Raw genomic sequence first — 26,825 nt, forward strand, 5'->3', positions numbered from 1 at the left:
TGCAAGTCTTACACCATTATACCATTAAATACGTACTTACTAGAGAACACTAAAATTACTGACAAATTTTTTCTTTGAGTGGTGTTGCACTATTTTGTGCTGGGGAGGGATGTTGAGCTCTGTGTGACCAAATCAGGAAATTATAGATTCACAGGTTTGCACTTGCTTGGGCTGTAGGTCATAGAGTAGTCTGGTGTTGGAAGTAGAATATAGATCCTCAGTTTTTTCGTTCTATAGCCATGGACTTCACCAGCACAGATGAAGTCTCCGGTCTCCCTGTTCACAGAGTCACAGGATGGGTCAGGTTGGGAGGACCCAGAGTGGGTCATTCATTGCAAGCTCTCTGCTCAAGCAGGGGCATCTCCAGCAGCTTGGCCCCCAGCCTGTGCTGGTGCCTGGGTTATTCTTCCCAGGAGCAGGACCCTGCATTTGCCTGTGTTGGATTTCTGACAGTTCTTCCCTGCCCATCTCTCCAGGCTGTCGAGGTCCTTCTCAAGGGCTGCACAGCCCTCTGGGGGATCAGCCACTCCTCCCAGCTTTGTGTCATCAGTGAGCTTGCTGAGGAGGCATCTGCTCCTTCATCCAAGTCACTGATGAATAAATTGAACAACTAAGTATATTGGTGTTTATGAAGAAAACTAAAAAAATCCCCAACAAACAAATAAAATCCTATCCTTGCTTGCATCCTTTCAAATTTTTATCTCTTCTACTTGAATACTGCATCTCAGCTCTCCTCTCAGTGCTGCTAATGCAACCAAAAGGGGTCCCTTGTGATATCTACACATGTTTTAAATAATGTATAATATAGTTGGTGATGATGTTGTTTAATGCTTTCTGATAAACCCCAAAACTGCAATGTAGATATACGTCTACCTTTACCCCATGGGCATACAAGTCAGAGCAGAAGTAAAATTACCAGGTGGGAGGCTTTCTTTGCCTCATCTTTTGATGTCTTTGTGCTTGCTTGTTTTCTTAGTCTGATGGGAAATAACAAAACCAAGTAGTTTCTCTGGATATTGTTTGTTATTAAGACAACAGTGTCTGTGGATGGCTAAAACTGCACACAGACACTGCAAATGATCTGTTGTTGACCATGAAACAATTCTCAAGCATATGTTCTAAAGAGCTTTCAGTTTTTCTTGAGAGATTGAGGAGAAATTCTGTAAAAGTTAGATCCCTGTGCCGAGTGAGATTTCATTGGAAGAGGAGAGTGTCAGAAGGCAGGTAAGCTGGATTTGTGTGCAGTTGGGCACTCAGGACAAAGTAGAGGGTTTATCCACTGCCTGTAATAAACTAGAATAAGTGTGATTTCTCCATGGTACTGTGAGGTCACCTCAATTTTCTTGTTTATAGTCAAACTGTTAGATTAAATGTAAAAAAAAAAAAAAAAGCACACTTATGGTTCTAAAATCTATTTGAAGACGAATAAAACCTAATATGATAGTCATAGAATTATTTGGGTTGAAAGGAACCCTAAAGATATTTTAGATTCAACTCCCCAGGGCCCCAACCTGGCATTGAACACTTCAGGGATGAGACATCCACAACTGCTCTAGGCAACCTGTTCCTCACCATCTTCTAAGTAAAGAGTTTTTTCTTAATATCTAATCTAAGTCTTTAAAGCTGTTCCCCCTTGTCCTATCACTATCTGGTAGTGTAAAAAGTCACTCTCCCTCTTTAAAAGCCCACTTTAAATACTGGAAGGATTTATGAGGTTTCCCTAGAGCCTTCTTTTATTCAGTCTGAACAGCCTGAGCTCTCTCAGCCTTTCATCATAGGAGTGGTGCTTAAGTCCTTCGCTGTCAGTGCAGTGGTGAGTAGAAAAGCAAAGAAATAGCTTTTTCAGCCCAGTGTCTGCTGTACCATTTAGTAGGACATGAGGGCTTTAGAACAGCTGCTGGCTGTTTCACAATGGCATTGTTTGTTTTTGCCTGTGTTGACTCTTCATTCTGTGAATTCACCATCTAGTGCTGACTTGTTTATGTTTGAAATGTCAGTGCTTATTCTTTTCTTAATTTTCTTAAATTCTAGCCTAGTGACTGACACTAATGACAGGAAATGATTAATGAATGGGACCTTGCTGAGAATGTGTCACATTCTCATGTTTGCATGGAGCTGATGACATGCTGCATTACTGGCTTTCATACATTTTCTGTCACTTTAATTGTTGTAACACTAAAGCTTGGTACTTGGTCTGCAATTCCAGTTTATAAATTTCAGCTCTTTGATAAAATGCTCCAGTGACACAACTGTCAGCAGCTGCTAATAAGATAATCACTTTTAGTAAACTATTTCCTTCACTACTTAATTATTTTTTTAAGGTGTGATATACTCTTACAAAAATCTGTCCTGTCTCTTGTAAGGTTTTTTGAGAACTTTTGGTGGAAGAATTAAGACTGCGTCACATGGAAATGAAGAAAAAGGGGAGACTTCTGCAGGCTGCTCAGAGAGGGGAGATGTGGTGGGGAGTTGATATTCCCTGAGGCATCTTATGGCAGACCAAACTGTGGTGTCTGCTCTGGCCTCCCTGAAACTGCTCTGAACAGTGACAGTCAGTGACAAACTTTGCTTTACTTCAGGCTTGTAACATGGCAGTTTTTTCTATTTAAAAGTACTGGTAGGCATACTGAAGCTCTGAAAAGGATTTGAAATGGCCTTAGTTGTGCATCAGGTTGCTGGAACTCTCGAAGAAAATCTGGATTGGGGATTTCGGTGTCGCGGCTGGATCACAAAGTGGTGGCTCCTCCCGCCCAGGGCTTCCCTGTTTGGTGCTGCTTTGCTGCCCTTATCTTGTAGCAATATTGGAAAAACCTGCCAGCGAGGTTTTGAGCCGGCTTGTTTGGCAAGTGCGGGCCACACCTCCGCTCTCACGGCTGGAGCACAGCCCAGTCCTGCGCAAGACTGGGATGAGCCCCTGGCAAGCAGCGCTTCGCAGCCGGGCGCCCGCCGACTCGCCTTGCTCTCTGGCTTTCCCTGTCAGACTGTCTGCAGAGACAGCAGGACATTTTCCCCATGTTCTATGAGGTGCTGCGGGGCCCATTTCCACCCAGAGTGCTGCCTTTTCTGGCAGCGGTGCTTTTCCAAAGGAAGGAGAGGAAAGACACTGGGTTCTGTCACTGGCGGGTAAGAGGAATCGTGGTGCTGGCTCGGAGATGGCATTCCTTGGCTGATGTGCTCAGGAGGGGCTTCCTGTTGTGCATGTATGGAAAACCTGTCCTGCACTTCTGCAGGAATGAAAAAGTTTATTGTTATCCACACTTTTCTCTTCGTGATCATGTTAATGGAGATTTCAGGCTTTTATTAAATTTAGGGTCTACTTGAAGAAATCCAGAGTGGATCTGTGTTTCCTTAGGTTTTGGGGAGCAGAATTGAGCTGATGTCAAGTACTTTTCTGGGGGAGAGTCCAGAATTGCACTTTTCATCAGTGAAGATAAAATCATGCTTATGTGTTTTTTTGCTAAATAACCTTTACTACAGTTGCCTTCTGTTCTGCTTTCTATCTTCCCTTACAGGGATTAATGGTCTCAGTCAGACAAAGACTAATGATGGCTTCAGCTCCTGTTCATAATGCAGTGCAACCACAACAGATAAAGTGGTTTTGGGTGTTTGTCCTTTAACTAGAATGAAATAATTTTATTGTATAAGATGGTTAGGCTAATAACTTTAATTTTGAATTAAGCTAAATGTTTATGAAGGAGCTTTTGGCTGGAGATTTCATCTATATGCTGATCACCCTTGTCGTATCCTATCACACCAACCCCTCAATATACAACTTAAAATTGAGGTGACCATTAATTGTCACAAGACAACTTGCTGCTTGTATAGCCTTCTGCACTTCTGCTTGCTGTGTGATGGAAATAAACTTGTTGACTTTTTAATATTATTGTTTAGGACTTAGGAGATCAGGTTAGAAGAGGCTCATGTTAACCTCCATTAACCTGTAAAACAATATATTTTCCCTCAGGCACTCGCTATTTAAATTTAAAAAAAATTAACATTACTTAACAAAATTTTGCTGGCTGTAGGGAGAGATTTTAGTATTGACTGATTGATAGCAATTGAGCAAGGGGTAGGGCAGCAGATCACCCTTTTGGCTTTGTAGGTAAATTTAATGCAATCAGTGAACACCAGGTTCACTGTCAGGTTATTGTGGTTTGCCTTTAGATTCACTTCTAAAGGCAAACAACAATAACCTGACAGGGAACCTGGTGTTTGCCACTGCTGTTGTGTTACTGAGCTGCTGGCACTGCTCATGTCCTGGCTAACTTGAGTCCTGCCTGCCAGAAGACAATGGCTCTTAGGGCTGGGTCTGTGGGTCTCCTGAGGGAGGAGGGACAGGGCAAGGGGTGCCCAGGAAAGGCAGGGATTTCCCTTGGTCTTTAGAAGCAAATTTGTGACTCTTAGCCACAAGGAAGGGAATGATGTGCAGCAGTGTTTCTTTGGGAGCAGGAACAAGATGGGGAGAAACTGCTCCTTTGGTAAACTGGACATTTCTTTGAGCTGCCTAATTTTCCCAATAGCTGTGAACACAAAATGTGTCTTAGAAGTTGTCTTTCTATTTGCTATGGCTGCATTTCTGTAATGAATCTGGCAGGCTTATGTTGAGTCCTCTGCCTGCACTGAGTGCTGTGGGGTGGATCCCAGCACTTACTGCCCACTGTATAAAGGCAGGTGTCCTGGACTGTGCGAAAGTAAAGATTACTGGCCCTATAGCTGGGATGACTTGTTCTACAGTCACTTCCAGCTGCATCAGCATCTTCAGTTTAGACAAAAAGTACAGACAGTTTGCAAAGGTAAGTATGTGACAATTCAGCCTTGTACCCTCATTTTAGGATATAGGATTTGAAGGGGGCTTTTGGTTTTTTTGCTTCAGATGCACTCCTGAGCTCTGGAAAAGCAGTGATTCTGAAAACCACTGAAATGCAAAGCAGAAGTGAGCTGCTTGCATCAGTCACATCCATTGGTAGGCTGCCAGGCAGAGTGCTACAGGCAGAGTGTCATCAGTATTTGTTGTCCATTTCCCATATGGATTTCTTGCCTGCCATTTCCCTGATTATTCAGATAGGGCATATCTGATACTCCCATGCTTCATTACTCTGCAAGCTCACCTGCAGCATGCTATGACCTTGCTGTGCCTTTGCTAAAAGATAAGTAAAAGAGGCACATGAGGAGGTTCTGGTATAACTGATTGCACAGGCTTGAGAGCACAGTGACATTTCTGTTGAGTTGCATGCCCTTAAATTATGATCTGCATGTGGAAAATGTACCCTCAGCTGTGTAATGACTGGCTGCAATTTGAAGGTGTTAGAGACTTTTGGAAAGGATTTTCTTTTGGGCATGTAAGTACATTTTGACAGATGGTGTGCAATAAAAGAAGGATAGGCTATCATCATGGTGCTCTGTGCTTGCTCTGATAGTTTCTGATTTCCAGGCAACAGCCATGGTATGTGAATGAAGACTGCTTTCACAGCCATGGGGGTGTGATTATGTAGCTTTATGTCTCAACAAACAGAAGCGTTGCAGGAAGTTGGTGAGAATAACATACACAATCTTGAATTTCTATCTGTAATCTATTCCCCAAGTTGATAAAGTGGAAAGGTGGTTAGCCTTTGCCTGAGAAACTAGTGTCAGGGACTGAATAAAAGAAAGGTGATTAGGAAAGGTTTAAAGATGAAAGAGACTAGCATCTGAAGGGTGGAAGTCATGGTGAAATTTGCTGTGAAGGCATGTCTTGTTCACAGAAACAAATAAAGGAAAGAATATCTTCAACATGTCATTTCCACAAATAAGTGTCTTTAAGATTAGAAACTGAAGTTTATTTGCACAAATTTAATTTAGTACCTGCTTGTGAGAAATCTTAGGCAACTCATGTAGTTTTTGCTCTTTGCTTGCTGGTCAGGATGGATGGTGCTTGCTTAATACAAAAATGTTCAGTATATTGCATATGCCTTGGTTTTATTGTGTTGTTCAAACCCTGTTTTGCAAAAGCTGGCAAGTATCCCCAAGAGATGGAAAATAAGGAAGACTCACCAAGAATGTGACTGCTTAACAAACATAGTATAATTCCATTTATCAGATAAGGAACATTCAAGAAAAGTTTAACAGTTCAGGATTCATTGGTTTCTGTGAGATCCAGCTCAGTGATATGTAGGCCCTACATTTTTATAGAATATTTCAAGAATCATAGAATTGAAAAATGGTTTGGGTTGGAAGGGACCTTAAAGGTCATCTTGTTCCAGCCCCGCTGTTATGGGCAGGGACACCTTCCACTAGACCAGGTTTCTCAAAGCTCCTGCCTGGCCTTGAACACTTCCAGGACAGGAATGGGTATTCACAGCTCCTCTGGGCAACCTCTTGCAGTGTCTCATTTGTCAATCTGCAGTATTGTGTTGTAAGTAAAGATATTGTTGGATTTAATTGTAAGTGAATACTCAGCATATCTAAAATTAAACTCTGGTTTCAAGCTAACCATGTTGAAAATTGTGAATGTGAAGTAATGCCCATTCGTGAAAAGCATTTTGAAAATGTGATTTAAGAATAGCAAAAGTTCTTAGCTGGCCTGGATTGTGTCATAACTGATGAAAATGAGGCAATAAAATTCTGTTCCTAAGCCTTACACAATTACTTCTGTGCAGTTTCTGTACTAAATCACCTCAGGCAGTTCTCTCTTGTTCCCTGCCCTCCCCCACTTCTCCTTCATGATATTCTAGGATCTAGTCAGACTTTTTTTTCCCACTTCTCATCCTGGCACTTAGATACTAATATTGCTTTCCAAAAATAGTCTCCCAGAAGCTTTCAAGAGTAAAGATTACATTTTTATCTGTGCTGGTGAAGTGACCTGCATGTTTAGAATGCTGATACCAGTTAGCAGTCCAGAATGAAAATGAATTTAAGTTTTGTCTTTTCTAACTCAAACTGCCATGAAGTGTTTTGGCAAGCATTTTGGGTTTTCTTTTCTCATTGTAAACAGTGTGTGCCTTTTATGTCTTTAGACCCTGCTCTTAAGATTCTTGCCATGTCTGCTTTTCCTCATGCATTCATGTGCCCTTGGCCAGTACTCCTGAACTAGCTGTCATGAGTGTGTTTGAGCAGCTGTAGCACCTGTTTCTCACTCAGAAAGAATGTACTAACAAAGCAATTAAAAACTGATCTATAATTGGAGGAATCCCTAAATAAGGGGATTTTCTTACTTTCTGAAGTTCATGAGGAGTTACCCTAAGACATTGCTGTTGCATTGCCACAAAGGAATTGAGTTTCCTTCTAGGCTCCTTTAGTTGTCCTCCAGGACACTGAAAGTGCTCTGTGTGTTCCCAAACTGATTTGTTAATAGCTCAGTTTGGGCTGGCTGGTTCTGATCCATTTCTCTGGTCTAATACTAGTGTGGTTACAGAACAGGCATTGCAAGTGAGCTAAATGGTGAGCTTGTTTCTCTCTTTTCAGTGGGAAAAGCACCCTTACTACAACCTAACAGTGAAAGTCCTCCGAGCCAGAAACATCAAGGGTACAGATGTGTGTAAGTATTTACTCAAGGCATTATGAAAACTTGTTGTTTCTCGGTGCATACCTCCAGCACAGAGAGCATTGTTAAGGCAGCCTCTTATCTACATGTATTGCATTGCCTTTATGTCTCAATAAAAGCTTCTCATGTAAAGTGTTATATTTATATAGTATATAATACTATATAAATATATATGCACTAATATGTATACTAATTTTTATATATATTACTAATATATAGATATTAATTTACTATATAAATATAGTATATTTATATATATAGTATAGTATATCTATGATATAGTATGTCTAGATTTCAAAAGTTTAATCAATCTGCAGATTAAGCAGCTGCAGCTGTTCTTACTTTGCAGAAACAAGATCAAGTAAGTCCTGGTAATGTTTTGCTTCCCTCCTTTACCTCTTCTACTGTGGCTCATTCTGTATTCCTTCCTCTGGATTCAGCCTTCTGGGTATGGCGAGTTTCACCCTTGCTCCTGCTGAACAGTCTTCCTGAAACTGGAAGCAGAAATCTTTAATTCTGGCTTTCAAATGTTTATTTTCTCAGTTGTTCTAGTGCTTTATTCCATGTACCTGCTATTTGTTTGTCATTGCAGACTTTAAAGGAAGTAGGTGGTTGACTGCTTCCAAGATAAACTGCTTTTAATCTGTTCCTGGTTTTGATAACATGGTATATATTCCCTCCCATTTATACACCTGTGTAAAGATCTCAGGGCTGTTTGGGGAATTTGGATATTTAAAACTCATTTATATTAAATTACTCCAGATTAAATCAAGTAAGATAGTCTGCCTTAAGTTTATATCTGGCATTCAGCATTGAACTACTTGGAATGCCAAATAGCTGTTCAGGGAACAGAAAAGCCTCCTGAGAAGCTGAGGGCTAGAATCATGTTGTGAAGAGTTCTTTTCCATGGCCTGTCTATTCAGCTGGAGTGAAGAACAGTTCCCATGCTTGAATTGTTGAAGGGGCCCTAAATGGAAGGGCTCTGAGACAATAATTTTTTTCAGGGAATGGAAACAGCCCAGCTCCTGGCCTGACTAAACAAGGGTACAGCAGTAGTGGATGTTGTCTCCTTGGACTTTAGTAGGCTTAGGCTCTTTCAGTGGTGCCCAGGGATAGGAGAAGAGGCAATAGACCTGGTATCAGCAGTAATCTTTTTTAAAAAGATGATTTTCCTAATTTTAAATACTAGCTTTTTTTATTAAGGACTTTATGATTTTGATGAATCAGGAAAAAGAAATACAGGCACCTAATATTCAATTTGCTTCTGTTTAAAGATATTTACTTCATTAAAGGCTTTTGCTTTAGATGTCCAGCCTTAAGTTTGCACTTTTCTATGATGCAACGAGATCTAGAAAATGAGGAGCTCATGGGAAAGAGGATGTTTGACTAAAGCTTTTCTGGTATCTGTCTCACTCTCTGCTGCAGTGTCCAAGGCAGACTGCTATGTGGAACTAAAGCTGCCCACTGCATCTCCCAATGTCTCCCGAACTCAGGTTGTTGACAACTCTGAGAACCCAGAATGGAATGAAACTTTCCAGTATCGGATCCATAGTGCTGTCAAGGTAAGGACACTCTATGGAGCAGATTAGACTACTTGTATGTTTGTACTGGCTTGCTTTTGATACTTCATTCAAAACCAAGGGTTCTTTATTACCCTCAAAACTAGTGCTGCTTGTAAGGTGTTAGTTGTCTTCAGTGGTACAAAAAGCTGTACCAAAACTGCTGTGTTTAACTGCTCTCAAGTACGTTGCAGCTAGAATTTTCCATAAGCATCCTTATGATGCATCTCAGGAAAGGGAAGTTATGGCAGTACCTGGTGGAATTCAAGGAAATTCCTTGATTAATCAAGTTCCTATTTGATGTTTTCTTCTTCTTTCACAGGAACTAAATTTCTACTCACTGCCACGTAGTTCATTCAGTCAGGTTTTGCCATCAGTTCTGACGATTGAGAAAACCAGATTCAAACTCTTGGGTAGAGACTGTGCATCTGCTCTCTGTGTAGGACTTAATACAGTATTTAACAAAGTCTTCAGACGGTCAGCATTCATTCTCAAAGCAGACATTGATGGTAGGGGGAAGGAAACTGTACTTTAAAAGATCAGTTTTAGTGGGGTACTAGTGCTTTGAATAACATCCCAGGCTTTGGAATAAGGTCTCTATTAACAAGAAATATCCCACCTCACCTTTCCACAGTCGTTGGTGACAAATGTGGAATGGTAATTGACTTGACTGGTAAGAAAATTGAAAGCTAAACTTTAGGGTGTGGGATCTTTTTCTTTCCCTCCAGGCTCATGAGACCTCAGCCTGGTTACTGCTGGAGACTGTCACCAAAATTCCAAATTCAGTCTTGTCTCCTTGAGAACTAGTTGCTGCAAGGCTATTATTTGGGTGCCATATCTCCTCATTGTATCTATTTCAGTTTCTCTTGAATTTACCATCTCTCAGACAGTGCTGAGCAGGAAGTGATTGGTCCCTATAGCATCCTGGACTAAATCACCATGAAAGAGTGGAAAAGGCTGTTGCTTCCTCAGGCAAATCTGTGCCTGGAGCTGGTGGAGAGCACTGGGGGCCTCTCTCTAGGTGGGAAGATGAGAAAATACTTTAACTAAATGGTGTCAGCTAGGAGAATTTTTTGCTTAACTATGCTGTAAGCCCTGCTGAAAATACTGACTTTTCCTTAGGATTGGGAAAGGGGAAGGGTATTGATTAATGCACAAAGTGTCCATTGTATGCAGTTCCCCAGGTTTGTCAGTGCTTCTGCCCCTTCATCTTAGGCTGTTTCTTTCTGCTTTTAGAACATTCTGGAGCTGACCCTCTATGATAAGGATGTCCTTGTCAGTGATGAGCTCACCTCTGTCATCTTCGACGTGGGGGGCATGAGGCCGGGGGAGCCCCTGCTGCGCACCTTCAGCCTGGACCCCGAGGTGAGCCCCTGGCTCAGCTCTGCCCTGCACAGAGCTGGCAGGGCCTGCTGGCTGGTTCATCTGTGTGGAGAAGCCAGAAGGGAGAGATCAGTCAGCTGGTGATGACAGCACATATGGTTTTACTGTCAACTGAGATGTTTCCAAGTTCTCTAGTAACTTCATTTGTGTGTTTTCCACAGTCCTTGGGATGCTCCAGCTAAATGAAATTTGGGATTACTGCTGTCTTTCAGGAATGTTAAAATATCTTTAAATGAAATCAGTTTTTCATGAGACTTAACATAAACTGGTTTTAAAATGAAAGGCATTTGCAGTCAGTAATCATTGTAGGGACTGTCTTATTTACTTTGTCCTCATCTGTTTGCAAAAAAAAAAAAAGTTTATTGCTGCAAAGGTTACCTGATAAGTCAAAAGCCTAAGAGACGTTTATTTTCCCTGGGTTATGTTCAGTACATTTAACCTCTGCTTCATGAAGATGGTATTGGTGATCAGCTGCTCTCAAAAGCAGCTGTTCTCCTGTTTATGGACTTAGAAGACAGCCTGTTTTATGTCCGTAAAAGCCACATCACCAGACTGATCTATTTTGTAATGCCACAAACACATTGCTACAATAGGTCTGGATTAAAGGTGACTAATGATGTGTTTTCTTGAGAAATTGGGCTTCAGTGCTGTTGGTGTGGTCAGAAGCAGGTTAACTGGTGTGCAGTTCACAGAGAGGTGTTGGGCAGTGCCACAGGCACTCCAAATCATTCATGATCATGGGAAGAGGCTTAGTAATTCCATTGCTCCCAGTAGCTCTATCCATTTGCTGAATGCTTAAGTCAACTTGATCTGTAATTAAGAGACTGGAAATTTCAATTTCAGCAAAGACAATGATTCAAAACAGATTCTAGTTTGTTACTTTAAAAGCTGTGTTAGGCCTGGTATCAAATATTTGCTGTATGCTATGGGAGGAGAAAAGACTTTGGTTAGAATGAAGTCTGTAGAGGACAAAGACAGCAAGGAGCTAAGAGTGCAAGCTGCTGAAGTAAGAAATGGGAAGAAACCCAAAGCATCATGTAGAAGCTGTTTGCAGAGATGATGCTGCAGTGGTTCTTGAGACAGAGGAAGTTTTTTTCTCTAATCAGCAGAGTAATGGATCTGGGAGACAACTCTCACTTCTGTGCACTTGTGTCTTCAGATGTGTCTGGTCATACAGGATGTGTCCAGCAGAAGAGGAATATTTAAAGGCTGAAGGCTACATTAACCATTTACAAATTTAATTGGAGCTTTTATAAAAGGAGCAAACGCAGTTATTTTAACAGGAAGTTGCTGTTACTATGTAACAGGAGAAAAACTTAATTTGTTGGAAAAAATGTGTTTTATTATATATTCAGGATCAAGGGTCACCCACATCCAACTTTTATTTTCAAAGGCTAATGAAGAGCTGGATGTAGAGTTTTTCTTGGAGAAATGGTGAGTCTTACCTGAAGAGCTGATTGCACTCGTGCTCTGCAGATCTGTTGCCAGTTGCTTTTTCTGTGTGGGGATAGTCGTGCTCATAAAAAGGATAATACTTCATAGTTCTCTGTGGTGATTCACTAATGGCTGGCCAAAATTATCCTTAATACTCCAGTCACTAAAATTTTGGGGGTAAAAAAGAAATAAAATTTTGCTGGACTTCATGGGACATTCGTAAACACTTTCTGGGTTAGTTATTTGGGGGTGGAAAGTTTCAGTTAACCTTACAAAATACACAAATGTATACTTCATCGATCTGGTAGTCTATCTAAGGTCAGCTTTTCTCTAGATTATCAAAATAACTGGGATGGGGAGATCCTATAGCACGTGCTTATATTTGTAGACAAATTTTTTTCTTCAATTTTTCCAAGCCCCCATTCTTTTGTGAAAGGAAATATACTTGCTGTTTCCCTGCATCTCCCACACTGAGGACCTTTTCATCCCACTGCTTATTCAGCCAATTAGCTTGTAAAGTAGGATGAAGCAAAATTAAAACCAGTTGTCATTTACAACAAACCTCTTGCTTTCACAGCTCAGATGCCCCTACAGAAGTATTGACCAATGGAGTCCTTGTGGTGAGTACATGGAAACCAGAATCGTGTGTGCTGTGATTTACTCCTCAAGATAAGTTTCTAGTGGAAAGAGAAGGATTTTTGAGTATTACAGCCCTACTTCCAAACAGCTCCTATTCTCTCCAAGATCTGCCTTTCTCCTTTTCAATTTGTTGATTCAAAAATCTTCCTCAATTTTTAAGCTTGATGCCAACTTACAGAAAGCTGCAGATTTTTGTTTGGAGGTGTTTGTTTCTTTGCTTTTTCCCTGTCATAACATTTGTAAAAAATGTCTTTAGCAGGCAAGTGAATCTTGAAGATTGTACTGTGTTTTCTAGACTAGATGCTGCCCAGGAAGAATCCCTCTTCTTGCTTTAACACATATTATTTCTAAGCTTTTGTCAATGCCATTATTAAGTAGGGGATCACTTCCTGTGTTTTGGGTTAATAAATCTAAGAAAATAATTAAAAATAAGTCTTACTACCTCTTTGCTCTCTTGAAAGAAAAGGGACTGTAGTCATGTTTTTTGGTTTTTTGTAAGGAGAGAAGCATTACAGTCGAAATTATGGTTGAAATATAGAGTTTTAACATTTTTCCCCCTGAAAAATTGGTGGCATTTAACAGCACATTTCCGAAAATTATTTCAAAGGAAGGAACCTTTTGTGTTCTAATTTCCCTCAGCAAATCAGTCTTAATTCAAGTAGTGGACTAGTTTCTTATCTTTTAGGGCAATTGTGTCAAAATCAATCTCTCATCTACTGTCCTAGAGGGTAAGCTGATGGCTGAATAGACGAGCTGGGACAGAAATTTATGAAGAGCTTGTAACTGTGAAGTACTGGGTGTAAAAAGCCACAGTTCTTGGAATAGAAAGGATGGTTTTTATTTTGAAACAAAAGCTAATAATCCTGTCCTACTGAAACAAAATTTGGTCTTTATTTGAAATAACAAAACAATGCCTAATGGGTTTTTTTGACTGTTTGCAACGGTAAACCTACAACTGATATAGTAGGTGAATTAAACTTCAAACAAAGAAGTGTGCTAACAATTGTGTGACCAGAGCTGGTTTCTTTTTTTCACAGGTTCGTCCTTGCTTGTGTCTGCAAGGCACTGTCAACAAAGAGGAAAACGCCAAAGAGAAACAGCAAGGTAGGGCTGCCCGGAGAGTTTAATCAGGACTACTCTTGAACATGTTTGTTCCTTGAAAGGGAGGAGAGACTTGATTGTCTGTCTAGTGCATTTTAATTTACTGACTACAAAATTGGCTGTTAAAGTAAATTTTGCATTTATTTTCAATAATTAATAATATTGGGTATTTTCTACTGGGTACCCCACAATAGAATTTTCACTTGTGTTTTCATGGTCTCAGCTACACTTAGTACTTGATTTTCAACAAATGGCCCCTATAGCCTAAACTTTTTTTTCTAATGCACAGGATGCTGTGAGGTCAAGGTGTCTGTCCCAGGGGCATATCAAAAGCAGTTGTCTATTCCTTGGACACCAGACAATGAGAAGGATTATGGAACCTCATTTGTCTTTCATGTGGATAAAGAAATGTGTCCAGAACTGCAAGTGGAGTTGCAGCAAACTATATCTGTCCTACAGGTAAGCATCCATGCTGATTCCATAAAGCTTACAGAGAGATAAGTTTTCCTCTATTGTTGTGTTTTACACATTATCTTTTTTTTTTTTTTAAATGTCAGGTTGTGCATTGGATCTTTGATGTTGTGTAAGAGCTGAAATTACCTTAAGAGTCTATGCTCCCCAAAGATTTAACATCTGTTCAAATTCAGGGATTAAGAAAATGTTACTCTGTATATGCTTGCTACATGTAGTCGTCTTCACTTTCACCTTTTGAGATACTCTATAGGAATTCTTTTCTATTAGAAACTTGTAGATCAGTTGCAGAGGTTTATTTAGGCTTGTCTTTTACTTTGCAATTTCTCCATGTAGTGACTGAATATTCATTCTGTAAGAATGAGAGCAAGGAAACTCTTTATTCTATGGTGTTTTTTATCCCAACAAGTAATTGGGTAGCGCATTTGCAAATGGTGATCTTGGCTAATGTAGGGGTAGCTATGGAGAAGAGAACACAAAGAAGGACATGGAAGAACAGCTTTGCCAGGGAGTTTGTTAGGCAGCAAACATGAGCTGAACAGAGAGACCTGGGCTTGAGTGATCAAAACCTCAGAGCCAGGCAAGCAAAACACACTGTAGAGGTCAACTATGGAGACTGCCCCCGGTGGTGAACCTCTGCCAGCCAGCTCTGGTAGTTAGCAGAACATGCTCCTCCATCAAGTGCCATAGACCACAGAAGTCTTCAGTCCGACCTTTTCTCTCTTATCAGATGTGAGAGAGTGACAGGAATGTTGTAGTGTTTCTTGCCCTGTACCTAAATGCATGTTGTTTGCCCCTGTTAGGAAGAGGAGAGGGAGCTTAGAGGGACATTGGTCTCAGGACAGTTGTTGGTCAGAAGACGCCTGTGAAGTCTGTGGGTGGTTCCTGGCCTGATTTCTGCTCTTGGTGGGAGAAGGGTGACAGCGTGGCTTTTCTCTAAGCTGTGGTTTCCTCCCGAGGGCTGAGCCCTGTGGTTGGTGTGTGGGCTGGAGGCTTGCGTGACCCTCTGATATGAGAGGTTTTTAATATTGCCTCTTTACGTTTAGGAACCTGCACACAGTTCTGTATTATGAGATCTTGCCATTTGCTACATGACAGAAAACCCAAATATTTCCTGGCAAGCTTTAGTTCACTCTGGTTTTAAAGTTTTTTAAAAAATTATATACTGCCTTATTTCTTATTTTGTGGTGTTGTTGATGTATGTGTTATGCTGCTACCTTTTTTGGTATCTTTTCCAAGTCTTTATTGGAAGATGGAAAGCAAGTTTGTTTGTGTGTTTTCTGACACATGCCAGAACAAAACTATTTGTGGAGGAAATTTTGTACTTGAAGATTTTTTTAATTATGGCAGACAGGTATATTAAAAAAAACCCCAATAACAATAAACAAAACACCCCTAAAACTAAACCAAACAACAACAACAAAGAAATTATTTGAATGAACGAAAAACCCCTGCAAACATTTGCCAAGCAAAAAGCAGAATGCCCTCAAAAAGCTTTGGACATTTGGTAATAATATTTGGTAAATATTTAGCTATAGTGATATTAAGAATTGTTTGCTGTTTCAATGTATGAAAATATTTTTTTTAAACTTTTTCTGTGAATCTCACATAAGATTTTGTTTTTATTAGGATGGTGTGAACCCTGATATTGAAAAGCACACTACAGCTCTGGGACTGGGGACTCTACCAGTTAATTCCCTTCCTATTGGAGAAAAAGTTGATAGAATCCTTTCTTTGGGAGAGGTAGTGTCAATATTTTGCTCTTGCTGTAATGTGCATGAGATAACCTTTTCCTCTATTGCCTCTAGGTGTTTGGAAAGTTAGGCAACATGTGATTGATTCTCAGGAGTGCTGTTTTCTCGGATGTCTTAGAATGAAGTAATGAGATTGCTCAGTGTGGTTCTTCCTAATGTGTTTTCATGGTTGGGTCTTGCAAAATGAAGTACAAAGTTCATCAGTTTCTGAAGAAAAAAAGTATTTTCGGGGTGTGAAAAGTATCAGAGGAGGGAAAAAACAAGACACTTGTAGAGGAAATAATTCATAACTTCGATTTTGTAGTTCTACCTGTGTAATTGCTGTCAACTTCAATATGTGTTCTCTCTTTTCACAGGGAAAAAGTTTGGATATGAGTTTGAAAACTGAAGAGAGGTGAGTGGGAGCCCCACTTGAAAATCAGGAAAGGTTTTTATTCTCATATAAAGGAGCTGAGTGACTCTCCTTGCTGTTCTGGGGAGGTCTGTTCACTCCATTGTCCTCTTGGGATAGATTAAAGAAAAATATATTTGATAGGTTTTTTTGATAATTTTCTGGAGGCTGTGACTCTTTACTTTGCAGATATTATCTATTGGATGGTGTCAATCCTGCTGACACATGTACAAATTTTGTGTTCCTAACACTTAAATGTAAAATAGCTATTGATGTACATATTAAGTAGTTTTGTCATGCACAGGTATACCAGAATATATGAAGTGATGTAATGACATCATATATGTGTCCTTCACACACAAGGACATATATGTGTGAAGAGCTTGAACTATAAAATGGATGAAGGCTGCAAGAAAGGAGTAAAAAGGGCAAAAAAGCCCCAGAAAACCAAGAAGTTGGCTTGTAAGTTGATAGGGTCATTTGGTATCCAGTCACCAGCTGAAGATTTTGCTCCTGTTTTACAGCCTCATTGGTATTTACAAGTTCATTGGTATTCAGTTGCCTCCTCCTGCCTCTTAAGTTCAGAATCTTCTGTTTTAAAACCCCTCTTCCCCTCATTTCATGGTCATATTGATACAGTGATGTCAAGTTGTTCCTCTTACAACCTTCTTCACAAAGAAGGATCTTGCTTACAAAGAATCTTTTCTTCCTTTGTGAAATTCCTGAAGCTTAATCTGAGTACTGTTTGACAGAAGCTTCAAATTTAAACATTAAAGGAGAATTACAATATGGAGAATTTAATTTTTAATTCCAAAAGCTCTTGTACAAAATAACTGATGTACACACTAAAATTTCACCTGATCCAGTTCAGATCTGCACCTAGATTGTGTGTTCACAAAAAATTGCGTTTCCATACTGATTACAAATCCTCCAAAATGTCAATGTTCTTTCCTTAACTTCTGTTTCAGTTCTTGGGATCTTGATATACGTCTTGGTTTTGATCTCTGTAAAGAGGAGAGAGAATTTTTGGACAAAAGGAAGAAGGTAGTTTCTGAGGCACTGAGGAAGACTCTTCAATTAAAAGAATCCCCTCCAAAAGATGAGGTATTGAGCACAGTCCTATAGTGAGACTGGTAAAATCCTTGCTTGTAACCAACAAGATACATGGTTTGCATTCACTATGGTGTGAGACAGATCTCTGGTACATTTCAGTTTTGAAGTCTAAATGTTTTTATATCTCTTAAACTTTTAGGGAGGTGTGTGTGTTTTGGGACACAAGTGTTGGAATTTCAGCGTGTATGTACTGTACTGGAACTCTTGTGCTTTGTGCTTGGAATTGTGATGGGAAATTTTGTTTTGGAATGTTTAAAATGAAACTCACACCACAGGAATAGATTCTTAATTACTTATTTGAGGAAACTTACATCTACGTATCCTAATACCTTGCTCAGTGGTATTGGCTGCTGTTACAAGACTAATTGCCTCTTACATGTGTGTTGTATGAAAGTGTGTGATAATATACATAGCAATTTCAGTAAGTGACTGTCCCTAAGATGACTGTGCTATGCTTTATAGTAAGCAATATCTTTCAATTACAAAATAGAGAAGAAGTTCAGCTTGGAATCAACCCTAAAATTACTTGTAATGTAGAGAGAGATATAAAATAGAGATATAAACCTTTATTTTTTTATGTTCTATTTGTTGTTCAAATGAGACTGCAGTGGGGTTAGTTCTGTAATTTATTGGCCATCAAAAGCTTGTGGTTGTGACTCCTGAGTTTGCTGACTGCAGGTTCCAGTCGTGGCAGTGCTGGGCTCTGGAGGTGGGATGAGAGCACTGACATCCCTCTATGGCAGCCTGGCTGGGCTGCAGCAGCTGGGCCTTCTGGATGCTGCAATATACCTCTGTGGCATTTCTGGCTCCACTTGGTAAGCTTCATGCAGTTTTGATTCAGAAACATAGAGGTGAAATGGTAGTGTTGATGCAAAATAAGGCCAAAATTACATTTGTGCCATCTGTAGGCAGACAGCAAATCAAGTATTTTACCAGTTTTCACCTATGAGTTCTTTTTGGGATCCTGAACAGTCTAAGAGATCCAGAATTGTGTCCAACCCATTAGCTACTGGCTAAAATGATGAATCTGCTGCTTGTGCGAGTCTGGCAGTTGAATATTAGAATGTATTACATGAGTAAAACTGCTGTTAGTACTTCAGAGCACTGACTTAAAAACCTTCCTCATTCCCCTACTCTTGCCGGGAAGATAACTGAGGTGGTGCAAGTCTCTGGAAACATGTCCATGCAGGCCACTAGGTCACCACCTTCCAAAACGGTGCAGAGGCTGAAGAGAGAGGCATAGCACTGTCTTGCCCTTTGATGGACTGGAGCAATGTGCTGAAATATTAGACATGGCTAGAATGTTCAGTTCTTGGAGCTTGTGGTGAAGTCATCCCAGGTTTTGTGAAATTATTTCACAGAGGAGTTGTGCAACCTGACCGTGTAATTCTTTCTTCCAAGCCTTGTGTGTTAAATTAGCTCCTCTGTACCTAGTTCTCCCGCCCCTTTTGGTTCAGAGACACTTCCAAACTCATGTGGGCATCTGTTTGTACAGATAGTCAGTGGTCCAAACTAGCTTCTCCTTCAGTCAGACCTTTCTTCTGGTAAAGGCCATGGCCATGGCATCCTTGCCATCAGCCAGCATGTCGTGGTTGTTTTGTTCTGGAGTTAACATATGGGTTGGTTCATGGGTGCTAGCATAGGATGCTTGGAACATCTCTGGAAGGCAGGTTAACAATTAGAACAAAGATGTCCTATAGGTGTCAGGGTTTTCAGCACAATTTAGAGTTCAGAGATCTTTTATTTATGGATTCTTCACTCTTTTAGCTAGACTTCTCAAGTGCTGCAGCACTAATTATAGCTAGTTAAAATTTTTGTTTACACAAAGGTCTTTATTACTGATGACATTAATAAAACCATTTTCAGGTGTCTATCAACACTGTATCGAGACCCTGACTGGTCACAGAAAGACCTTCAAGATGCAATCATAAGAGCTCAGGACACTGTGTCCAGCAGCAAAGCAGGGGCATTTTCCCCAGAACGACTGAAATACTATTTCCAGGAGCTGAATGCAATGGAGATCACTGGACGGAAGGTTTCCTTTACAGATTTGTGGGGCCTTATTGTGGAATATTTCCTGCAACAAGAGGTAAAAGAATTCGTGTTTGGATGTGTACTGCTGTTTGTCTTTCAAGTGGGAACTCTACCGAGCCATGTGTTTAGAGTCAAGAAACTAATTACTGTCCACCTCTGTATAGGCTGTGGAATAAACATAGTATCTTCTTTAGTAAAGAATTTTTAATTCATACGGATCAGTGTAACAGAAAAATGCAGTGTTTATTTGGAATGACTATTATTAAAATAACAGCTTTTTTACTGGGCAGGTTAAGCCTGGCAGAATGATGTTGGTTTTGTGGAACAATTATTGTGCAGTATTTTCTATGTAATTGACATTGAAAATCAGAGGGATAGCTAATTTATTATTAACATTAAATATTCTAAATACACTGCTGCAGAAATATTTTGGACAAATCTAACCATAGACAGTGGAGAGGAAAAGGGACTTTGGATTAGAAGTGTTGTTAATTAGAAATGCTAAGCAACAGCTACTAGTTATCAAACTGTGGGTACAGAATTTACCTGATTTAAGTGGGCTCCTCCTTCCTTGCTTGTGACCAGGAAGATTCATCAAAGCTGTCTGATCAGCAAGAAGCAGTGAAATGGGCCCAGAACCCTTATCCTATCTATGCAGCTGTCAATGTGAGACCCAATATGAGCAGTGGTGACTTTGCAGGTATGAACATAGAAATGTATTTTTGTTTGCTGAAGTCCACAAATTTATTTCATCTATCCAGCTGCTTGGGCAGTGAGCAGCTGATAACAGGAAACAGCTCAAGCAGCAGTTGGTAGTGCAAGAGGCAATAGGAAACCGATTGACAAAGTATCATTACCCTGATAGCAAAAGTCTTCATGGCTAAAATGGTGAAATGAGATTCAGAACTGTTGGCCACTCCACACGTTTTGCTAGAAACTGCCTGAAATTTTCAGGAGCTGAGAGGATTCCTGTATTACATATGTCTCTGTCTGAATCAAAGAATGAGGCCTTGGTGATAAGGAAACCACTTTGTTTTAGTGGTCTGAGTTATTACAGTAAAAATCTGAAGACTGGTCTATGAAGACCAGTATATTACTTCAAATAAGATGCAACAAGTGGGGATGGATGAGTGAGACAGGAACACAAATGCTTGTGTCCATCTGTGTACCACGAGGGGACTTGTCTGTTTTATTCTGAGGAGTGTGTGTGTATGGCAGTGAATTCAATTTGGTCCAACCTGCCAGAGTTCAAGAAGGATTTGGATAATGCTTGCAGATGCATGCTGTGCTTTGTCAGGTTGATCTGTGCAGGCCCAGGAGTTGACTGGATGACCCTTATTTTTCAATTCTTTGTGGAGATCTTTCAAGCATGATGGGGAACTTTGAAAAGCACACAGTGAAGTCTGATGCAGTGGGTTAATCGAGTTTTCAAGCCAGTAGTGTAGTAGTTCCTGGGAGATGGCTCTTAGTGCAAAGAAAAGCTGAGAAAAATAGTGTGGCTTCCATTTTGGATGGAAAAGGGAGCCATCAAAATGGTTTAAATTAGAAGCAAAATAGGCAGGCTATTTCTCTAGTAACAAAGTCAAGAGGGAGCAAGATGGAATGAAAGCCTTCACAAGAGTTTTTGTTAATTATATGTATATAAAAACTAGAGCAGAGGGGCAGAGAAATCCATAGTGACTTTGAAAAGTGGGGGGAGAGTCCCTTCTGTCTGCCCTGTGTGAACGGATATCAGATAAATATTTTCACTCATGTTTACTCTGAGATGAGTAAATATCCTGTTGGCTTGTTCTTAGAATGGTGTGAGTTCACTCCCTATGAAGTTGGATTTCGCAAATATGGAGCTTTTGTTCGGACAGAGAATTTTGACAGCGAGTTCTTCATGGGACGGCTTGTCCAGAAACATCCAGAGCCCAGGATTTGTTTTCTACAAGGTATGATCTTATGATTATGTTTAAATTATCACATAAGGAGATGGAAAGGAACTTTGCTGCTTTGGGGACGTATGAACTCAAGTCCGTGACATTTTTCCCTTCCAATGGACTTGAAGAAGTGAAACATGTTGATTTTTCTCCAGAGCTTTAGGTTCATAGCTGGTTCACAGTGCTATAGTCTGATGTCCTGAGTCTGCAAGAGCTGCCTTTCAAAAATGTCTACTGTCAGTCTTCCTGTTCTCTTACTGTCTTTTTTGTGATTTTCTCTTGGAAAATTTTCTGCATTATATTGTAACATCATAATTTCTCACATGATTAACACCAAGGTTTTAACTCAAACTCTTAGAATAGTAGGGAATCAAGTGATAGCCCTCTCCCATGAAAAATGTTGGGTGAATTATAGGTATTTTGGTTCTGTGAAAAACCTTTTGAGTGTTAAATTCTTCTGCATTTTTCCTGCAGGAATGTGGGGCAGTGCCTTTGCTGCAAGCTTGGATGATATCTGCCTGAAGGTGGTTGGTATAGGACTGAGCTTTCTAGATTCTTTCAAAGATGTTATCAAAGTTGTAGGTAAGAACATACATAAAAATAGTTGAATTTTTCAAAAGATGGATGATTTTGTAGTAATCACAAATAATATGATGCAAAAATGTGCTGTATGTAATTTTCAAGATTAGCACAAAGGTGGATTGGGACAGATCTCTCTTATTGTGTGTTATTCCCTTTGATCACTTATAGTGAAGAAAAATAGTTTCTTTAGTGTACTTCCTCTTCTTTTGAAAAGAATTTTTATCTGACTTCGACTAAAATTTGGGCTAGTCTGGGAGCTGTCTTAAACACATTAAAGTGCAGGCATCATAATCCTGAGAAGAGGAAGAATAGAAGCTGGATTGCTAAACAGGAGATGGAAAAAAGAGGCTTTCAGTTTCCCCTATGGTTGTATGCTTAGTCATTGATCCCCATTTGTTCATTACAGTTTTAGAGGCTGGGACTTGTTCGTGTGCATACTTATGGCCTTATAGTAACTAGTGGAAAAAGAGATTTTTTCTTTCCTCTGCCTTTCCAGCCCAGGTTCCCAGCACACCCCACCCTTTTTGTTTTGTGTAGTTATAAATCCTGCTGTGTGTGGTTGACTGATGTTTTATGTGACAGAAGTGGTTGTCACTTAGTAACAAGTGTTCCTTTGTGTGGGTTTGAAATTAATATGGGCAATGCTTTATGAGTAAAGCTTTTCCTGTTAAACAGGGCTAGTAAATCACCCACCTATGGAATATGCATCTCATTTAAATTTCATTACAATACCCTAATTAGAGGACAAATCCAGCCTTAGGATAACGGGTTATATATTGTACAAAAAGGCCTGATTGAAATGTTGGAGCTGGTATTTTGTGCACATTCTCCATCTTTCTGTGACTTCTGCAGATGACTGCCGAAGATTCCATTTCCGAGACCCAGCACGGCTGAAGACCCGCTTGGTTACACCTGGGGGCCCACTGTTACAAGTTTTTCAGGATTTCTTCAAGTCCCGTGTCACATGTGGAGAAACATTCAACTTCATGAAGGGATTGTATCTTCATAAAGATTATGTTAACATCAAGAAATTTGTGACTTGGAGAGGTAAAGGAGTTTATGTGTATCTGACTATCACAAAACATTAACACACTATATAATATCCCAATGGAACATAAGTGAGCTTGACTTTGTTCTGCTGAAGCCAGGGAATTATATCCCTTCTTACACCATAGCAAAAATGTTGATCTACTGTATTTGTTCTGTCGTATGAGGCAAGCTGATCATCAGAATTTATAGGTTTGTCTCAGGTGAAAGTGCATGTTGGAATGTGTTTTTTCTTCTTGTAACACTAATATGAGCTTTGTCTATTTCTTCTGCCAATACACGTGCAATGAATCGATATAGTTACTTGTGTTACTTGGAGTGTCTTACAGGTACTCACGTGGATGCATTTCCCAACCAGCTGACTCCCATGGAAGAGAGCTTGTATCTAGTGGATGGTGGCTTTTCCATCAACTCTCCATTTCCTTTGGTACTTCAGCCAGAGAGGGATGTGGATGTTATCTTGTCATTCAATTTTTCCTGGGAAGCTCCATTTGAGGTGAGAGATGTAGCTGAGCATTATTACATGAACATAAAAGCACAGAATCATACTCAGTGTCAGCAGATCAGATGAAGTGGATGCAAACACTAATCAACAAATGAAAATAAATCCTTATGTCTTTCATGGAACCACAGAATGGTTTGGGTTAGAAGGCACATTGGGGATCATCTCATTTCAACTCTCCTGCCATGGGCAGGGACACCTTCCACCAAACCAGTTTGCTTAAAGTCCTATCCTCCCTGGCCTTGAACACTTCCAGGGCTTCTCTGGGCAACCTCTGCCAGTGTCTCACCACCTTCACAGTGAAGGATTTCTTCCAAATATCTAATCTCAACCTACCCTCCTTCAGATTAGGGCTGTTTCCCCCTTGTCCTATCTCTACATGCCCTTCAGCTCCTGTAAGCCTCCTTTAGTACTGGAAAGTCTTGTAAGGTCTCCCCAGTGCCTTCTCTTCTCCAGGCTGAACAGCCCCACCACTCTTGGCCTGTCTTCCTGTGAAAAGACATTTCAAATATTATTTTGCTGTGCTTTTTTCCTCTGAAGGTCATGAGAAAATAGGAAGTTGATGACAGTAAGAAGATTCAAAAATTTTTAGAAGCCTAAACAGATTGTTAAGTAAAATAAGACTATTTGTTTGGCCTGTAAGATCATTGTTACTTAGATATGTGCTTCTAAAGAAAGAGTGGCTATTGTTGATTTTCTTCATGCAAAAAAGTTATTTTCTGTACATTGAAGTGTTCATTATTAAGTGCAGAAAAGTCAAGGTGAATAGATTTAGAGTAGAAAAGCATAAAAATTTTCAGCTGCAATCTCTTGATATTTGTTGCAGTTCTGCTCTTCTTTCTTCTATGTTACTAGCTACAGAAATTGTTTTTGCTGATTTGAAACTGAGCTTCTGTTACTTCTTTTCTTTTTCTTTTTTTTTAATGCAAGTCTCTTTCTCTTTGAGGATTGTTGTTAGATGGTCTTAGAAGTGTTGCTGGTGTTCTATTGCAATTATCTTCTTCCTCTGATAACAGGTTTTAGAGCTGACTCAGAAATACTGTGAGGAGCGGGACATTCCTTTTCCAAAAATCAAATTTAGTGAGGAAGATGAAAAGAAGCCAAAAGAGTGTTACATGTTTGTGGATGACAATAATCCAAAGGCTCCAATTGTACTCCATTTCCCACTGGTGAACAATACCTTCCAGAAATACAAAGCTCCAGGTAAGCAAGCTGCATCTTAAAGCACTATTCTAACAATTCTTTGGGTGTGCTGATGGGGAAAATTCAGTGGGGTCCATGTTCCTCTTTTGATTCTTCTTAATATTACTCTGTAATTGTTAAGCTGTTATTTACATTTAAGGCAGAATCAGTTTACACTAGTTTTTTGAAGGATAGGATGAGAGAAGAGGCTCACAACACCCTTTTCCCCACAAAAGTGTTTGCAGTAAAGTACTTTGATGCTCATCTTTTAAGACTGGTATTTAAATTTAAGGGGCAAGGTATTCCTAGGGCCTGTTCAACTTGAGGTTTGTCTTTCATTTTAGTGTAGAGCAGCACTTCCAGGGAGAACTGAGCTTTATATTTCTTATTTTGACCACAATAATCAAAGATGAACGTAACAATTTGTCACAATGGAAATACATTTTAGTGCTGTATTTTGGAGCCAAGTGGAAATAGAAAGGGAATACTTTGCCCCTTCAGCTTTCAAATATTTTGGAAGGAGCTAATATCTCTGAGGAGGAGCTTTGGAGAAAAAGTTAAATTTCAACAGAATTAATCTCTGATATCCTCCTAGCAGTATTCAACTAAAATGATTCTACTACAGCAGAGGGTTTTTGTGATATTTTTTCTTTCTTTCTTTCTTGCTGCAGGAGTTGAACGTGAGTCAGAAGAAGAGAAATCCTTTGGTGACTTTATCATTGAGTCAAAAGATTCCCCTTACCGTACCCTAAACTTCACCTTTGAGCCATATGATTTCAGCAGGTTAGTGGAAGTGAATCGCTACAATGTTCTGAACAACAAGGACACTCTCCTCAAAACCCTAAACTTGGCTCTGCAAAGGAGGAAGTTGAAGAAAGTCACCAATAAGTCAAATACATGAGCAGTTTCCAAGGCTGAGGATACAGAGAGGCTGCAGTGTACAAAAGCTCTGAGGTTCAAGACAGAACACTGAGACTGAGCAGCTGGAAACTCTCTTCCTGGGGAGGAGTAGTACACCTGACACTGAAAACTCATTCCAGGTTATGCCTCTGATGAAAACCCAAGGGATGTACAGTACAACATGGATGTTGCTTCCTCGTGTGGAGAAGAGTGAGGAATTACCCAGCTCAAATCACAGTGGCTGATTCCAGATGATTTGAGAGGTCTATACAAACCATTCAAGCATCTGGAGAATAATCTTCCAGACTCTGCTGAGTGATGCACCTCTTTTTGTCAGAGACGTGTTGGTGTTTGAGGAAACAGATTCCTTCTATGCTTTTATGTCTTGCTTTAGAACCTCCCTTCAGGAACTTCTACAATTTATGTCATCTTAAGAAGAACTCCACAGATAAAAATGACACACGAGAGAGGAAATGTCTCCTCTGGCTTTCACCTTGCTCCTGGCTGATGCCCATGTGCTTTCAAGACTAAACTGTCAGTACCTGCTTGCCATTTTGCCATTCATGGTTTCAGTTTCCTTCTTACCCTTCTCAAGGATTTTAATGGCTTTTATTCTCCCTGAGATTTTATACAGAGTATCTTATTTTGGTAAAAAAAAAAAAGTTTGGTAAACAAGGAAATAAACATCTTTCATATTTAACAATAAAAAACACATTGTGGGATTTTGTTACTACTTTGTATACTTTGATCATTGTGAAATGATGAAACTATGATGAAAATGCCATAAGTCTCAGCTTTCTCTTTCTGTGTAAGAGGAAGGAAGGCTCCTTTGAAGGGTTTGAATTAGATATTTTTTCCTTACTCTTCAGCTTATAATTCACCCAGACCTTTGTTGAAGGAATTTTTGTGTCTATGTATTTTAGAAATGTCAGTAGTCAAGGTAGGTACACCTTATGAATATGAATTAATAAAATAATGTAAGATGCTGCTATGCTGTGGGATAGGATTCACCTCACTTTGCATAAAGTGAGAAAAGTACTGAGTTATGCAGTTGGAAAATATGTAATGCAGAACAGTGGCAAACAAGAACTTTTATGGTGTTTTACACTTTTGCACTTTTTAGCACTTACTTTTATGGCTTTTCTATCGAGCTGAATGTACCAATTCTGGATTTAGTACTGAGGAAAAGAGGTTTGTCCTATGAAATCATGTGAGGGCTTATAGATAATTCTTAATGCATTTTTAATGTGTTCCTCTTCTAATAAATATTAGTTTTGCTGACATATTCTTTA

The 26,825-nt window shown here is 39.8% G+C and overlaps 1 protein-coding gene across 2 annotated transcripts; it reads left to right on the plus strand.

Annotated features, from left to right (window-relative positions):
• The first annotated feature begins 193 nt into the window (after positions 1–193).
• On the plus strand, positions 194–26,825 carry PLA2G4F (phospholipase A2 group IVF). Of its 2 annotated transcripts, XM_064424563.1 has the most exons (20): positions 194–3,123; positions 7,441–7,513; positions 8,945–9,081; positions 10,315–10,443; positions 11,855–11,895; positions 12,473–12,515; positions 13,572–13,638; positions 13,925–14,094; positions 15,736–15,849; positions 16,217–16,254; positions 17,220–17,355; positions 18,043–18,179; positions 19,231–19,453; positions 19,984–20,098; positions 21,195–21,332; positions 21,795–21,902; positions 22,755–22,949; positions 23,279–23,445; positions 24,468–24,654; positions 25,305–26,825. In XM_064424563.1, exons 1-20 carry the CDS (start codon positions 3,013–3,015, stop codon positions 25,532–25,534), a joined length of 2,559 nt encoding a protein of 852 aa, XP_064280633.1. In that variant the 5' UTR covers positions 194–3,012; the 3' UTR covers positions 25,535–26,825. The 2 variants fall into 2 exon arrangements, with proteins under 2 accessions (XP_064280633.1, XP_064280634.1); XM_064424564.1 differs by lacking the exon at positions 25,305–26,825 and having other exon boundaries at positions 23,269–23,445; positions 24,468–24,601.

Source organism: Passer domesticus, chromosome 6 (genome assembly GCF_036417665.1).
Source record: "Passer domesticus isolate bPasDom1 chromosome 6, bPasDom1.hap1, whole genome shotgun sequence".
NCBI lineage: Eukaryota > Metazoa > Chordata > Aves > Passeriformes > Passeridae > Passer > Passer domesticus.

Coding starts and splice junctions, on each gene's coding strand:
- PLA2G4F (XM_064424563.1), top strand. CDS start 3,013: ATGTTCTATGAGGTGCTGCGGGGCCCATTTCCACCCAGAGTGCTGCCT. Junction 17,356..18,042: donor AATCCCCTCCAAAAGATGAG/GTATTGAGCACA, acceptor TGCTGACTGCAG/GTTCCAGTCGTGGCAGTGCT. Junction 20,099..21,194: donor GAGCAGTGGTGACTTTGCAG/GTATGAACATAG, acceptor GCTTGTTCTTAG/AATGGTGTGAGTTCACTCCC.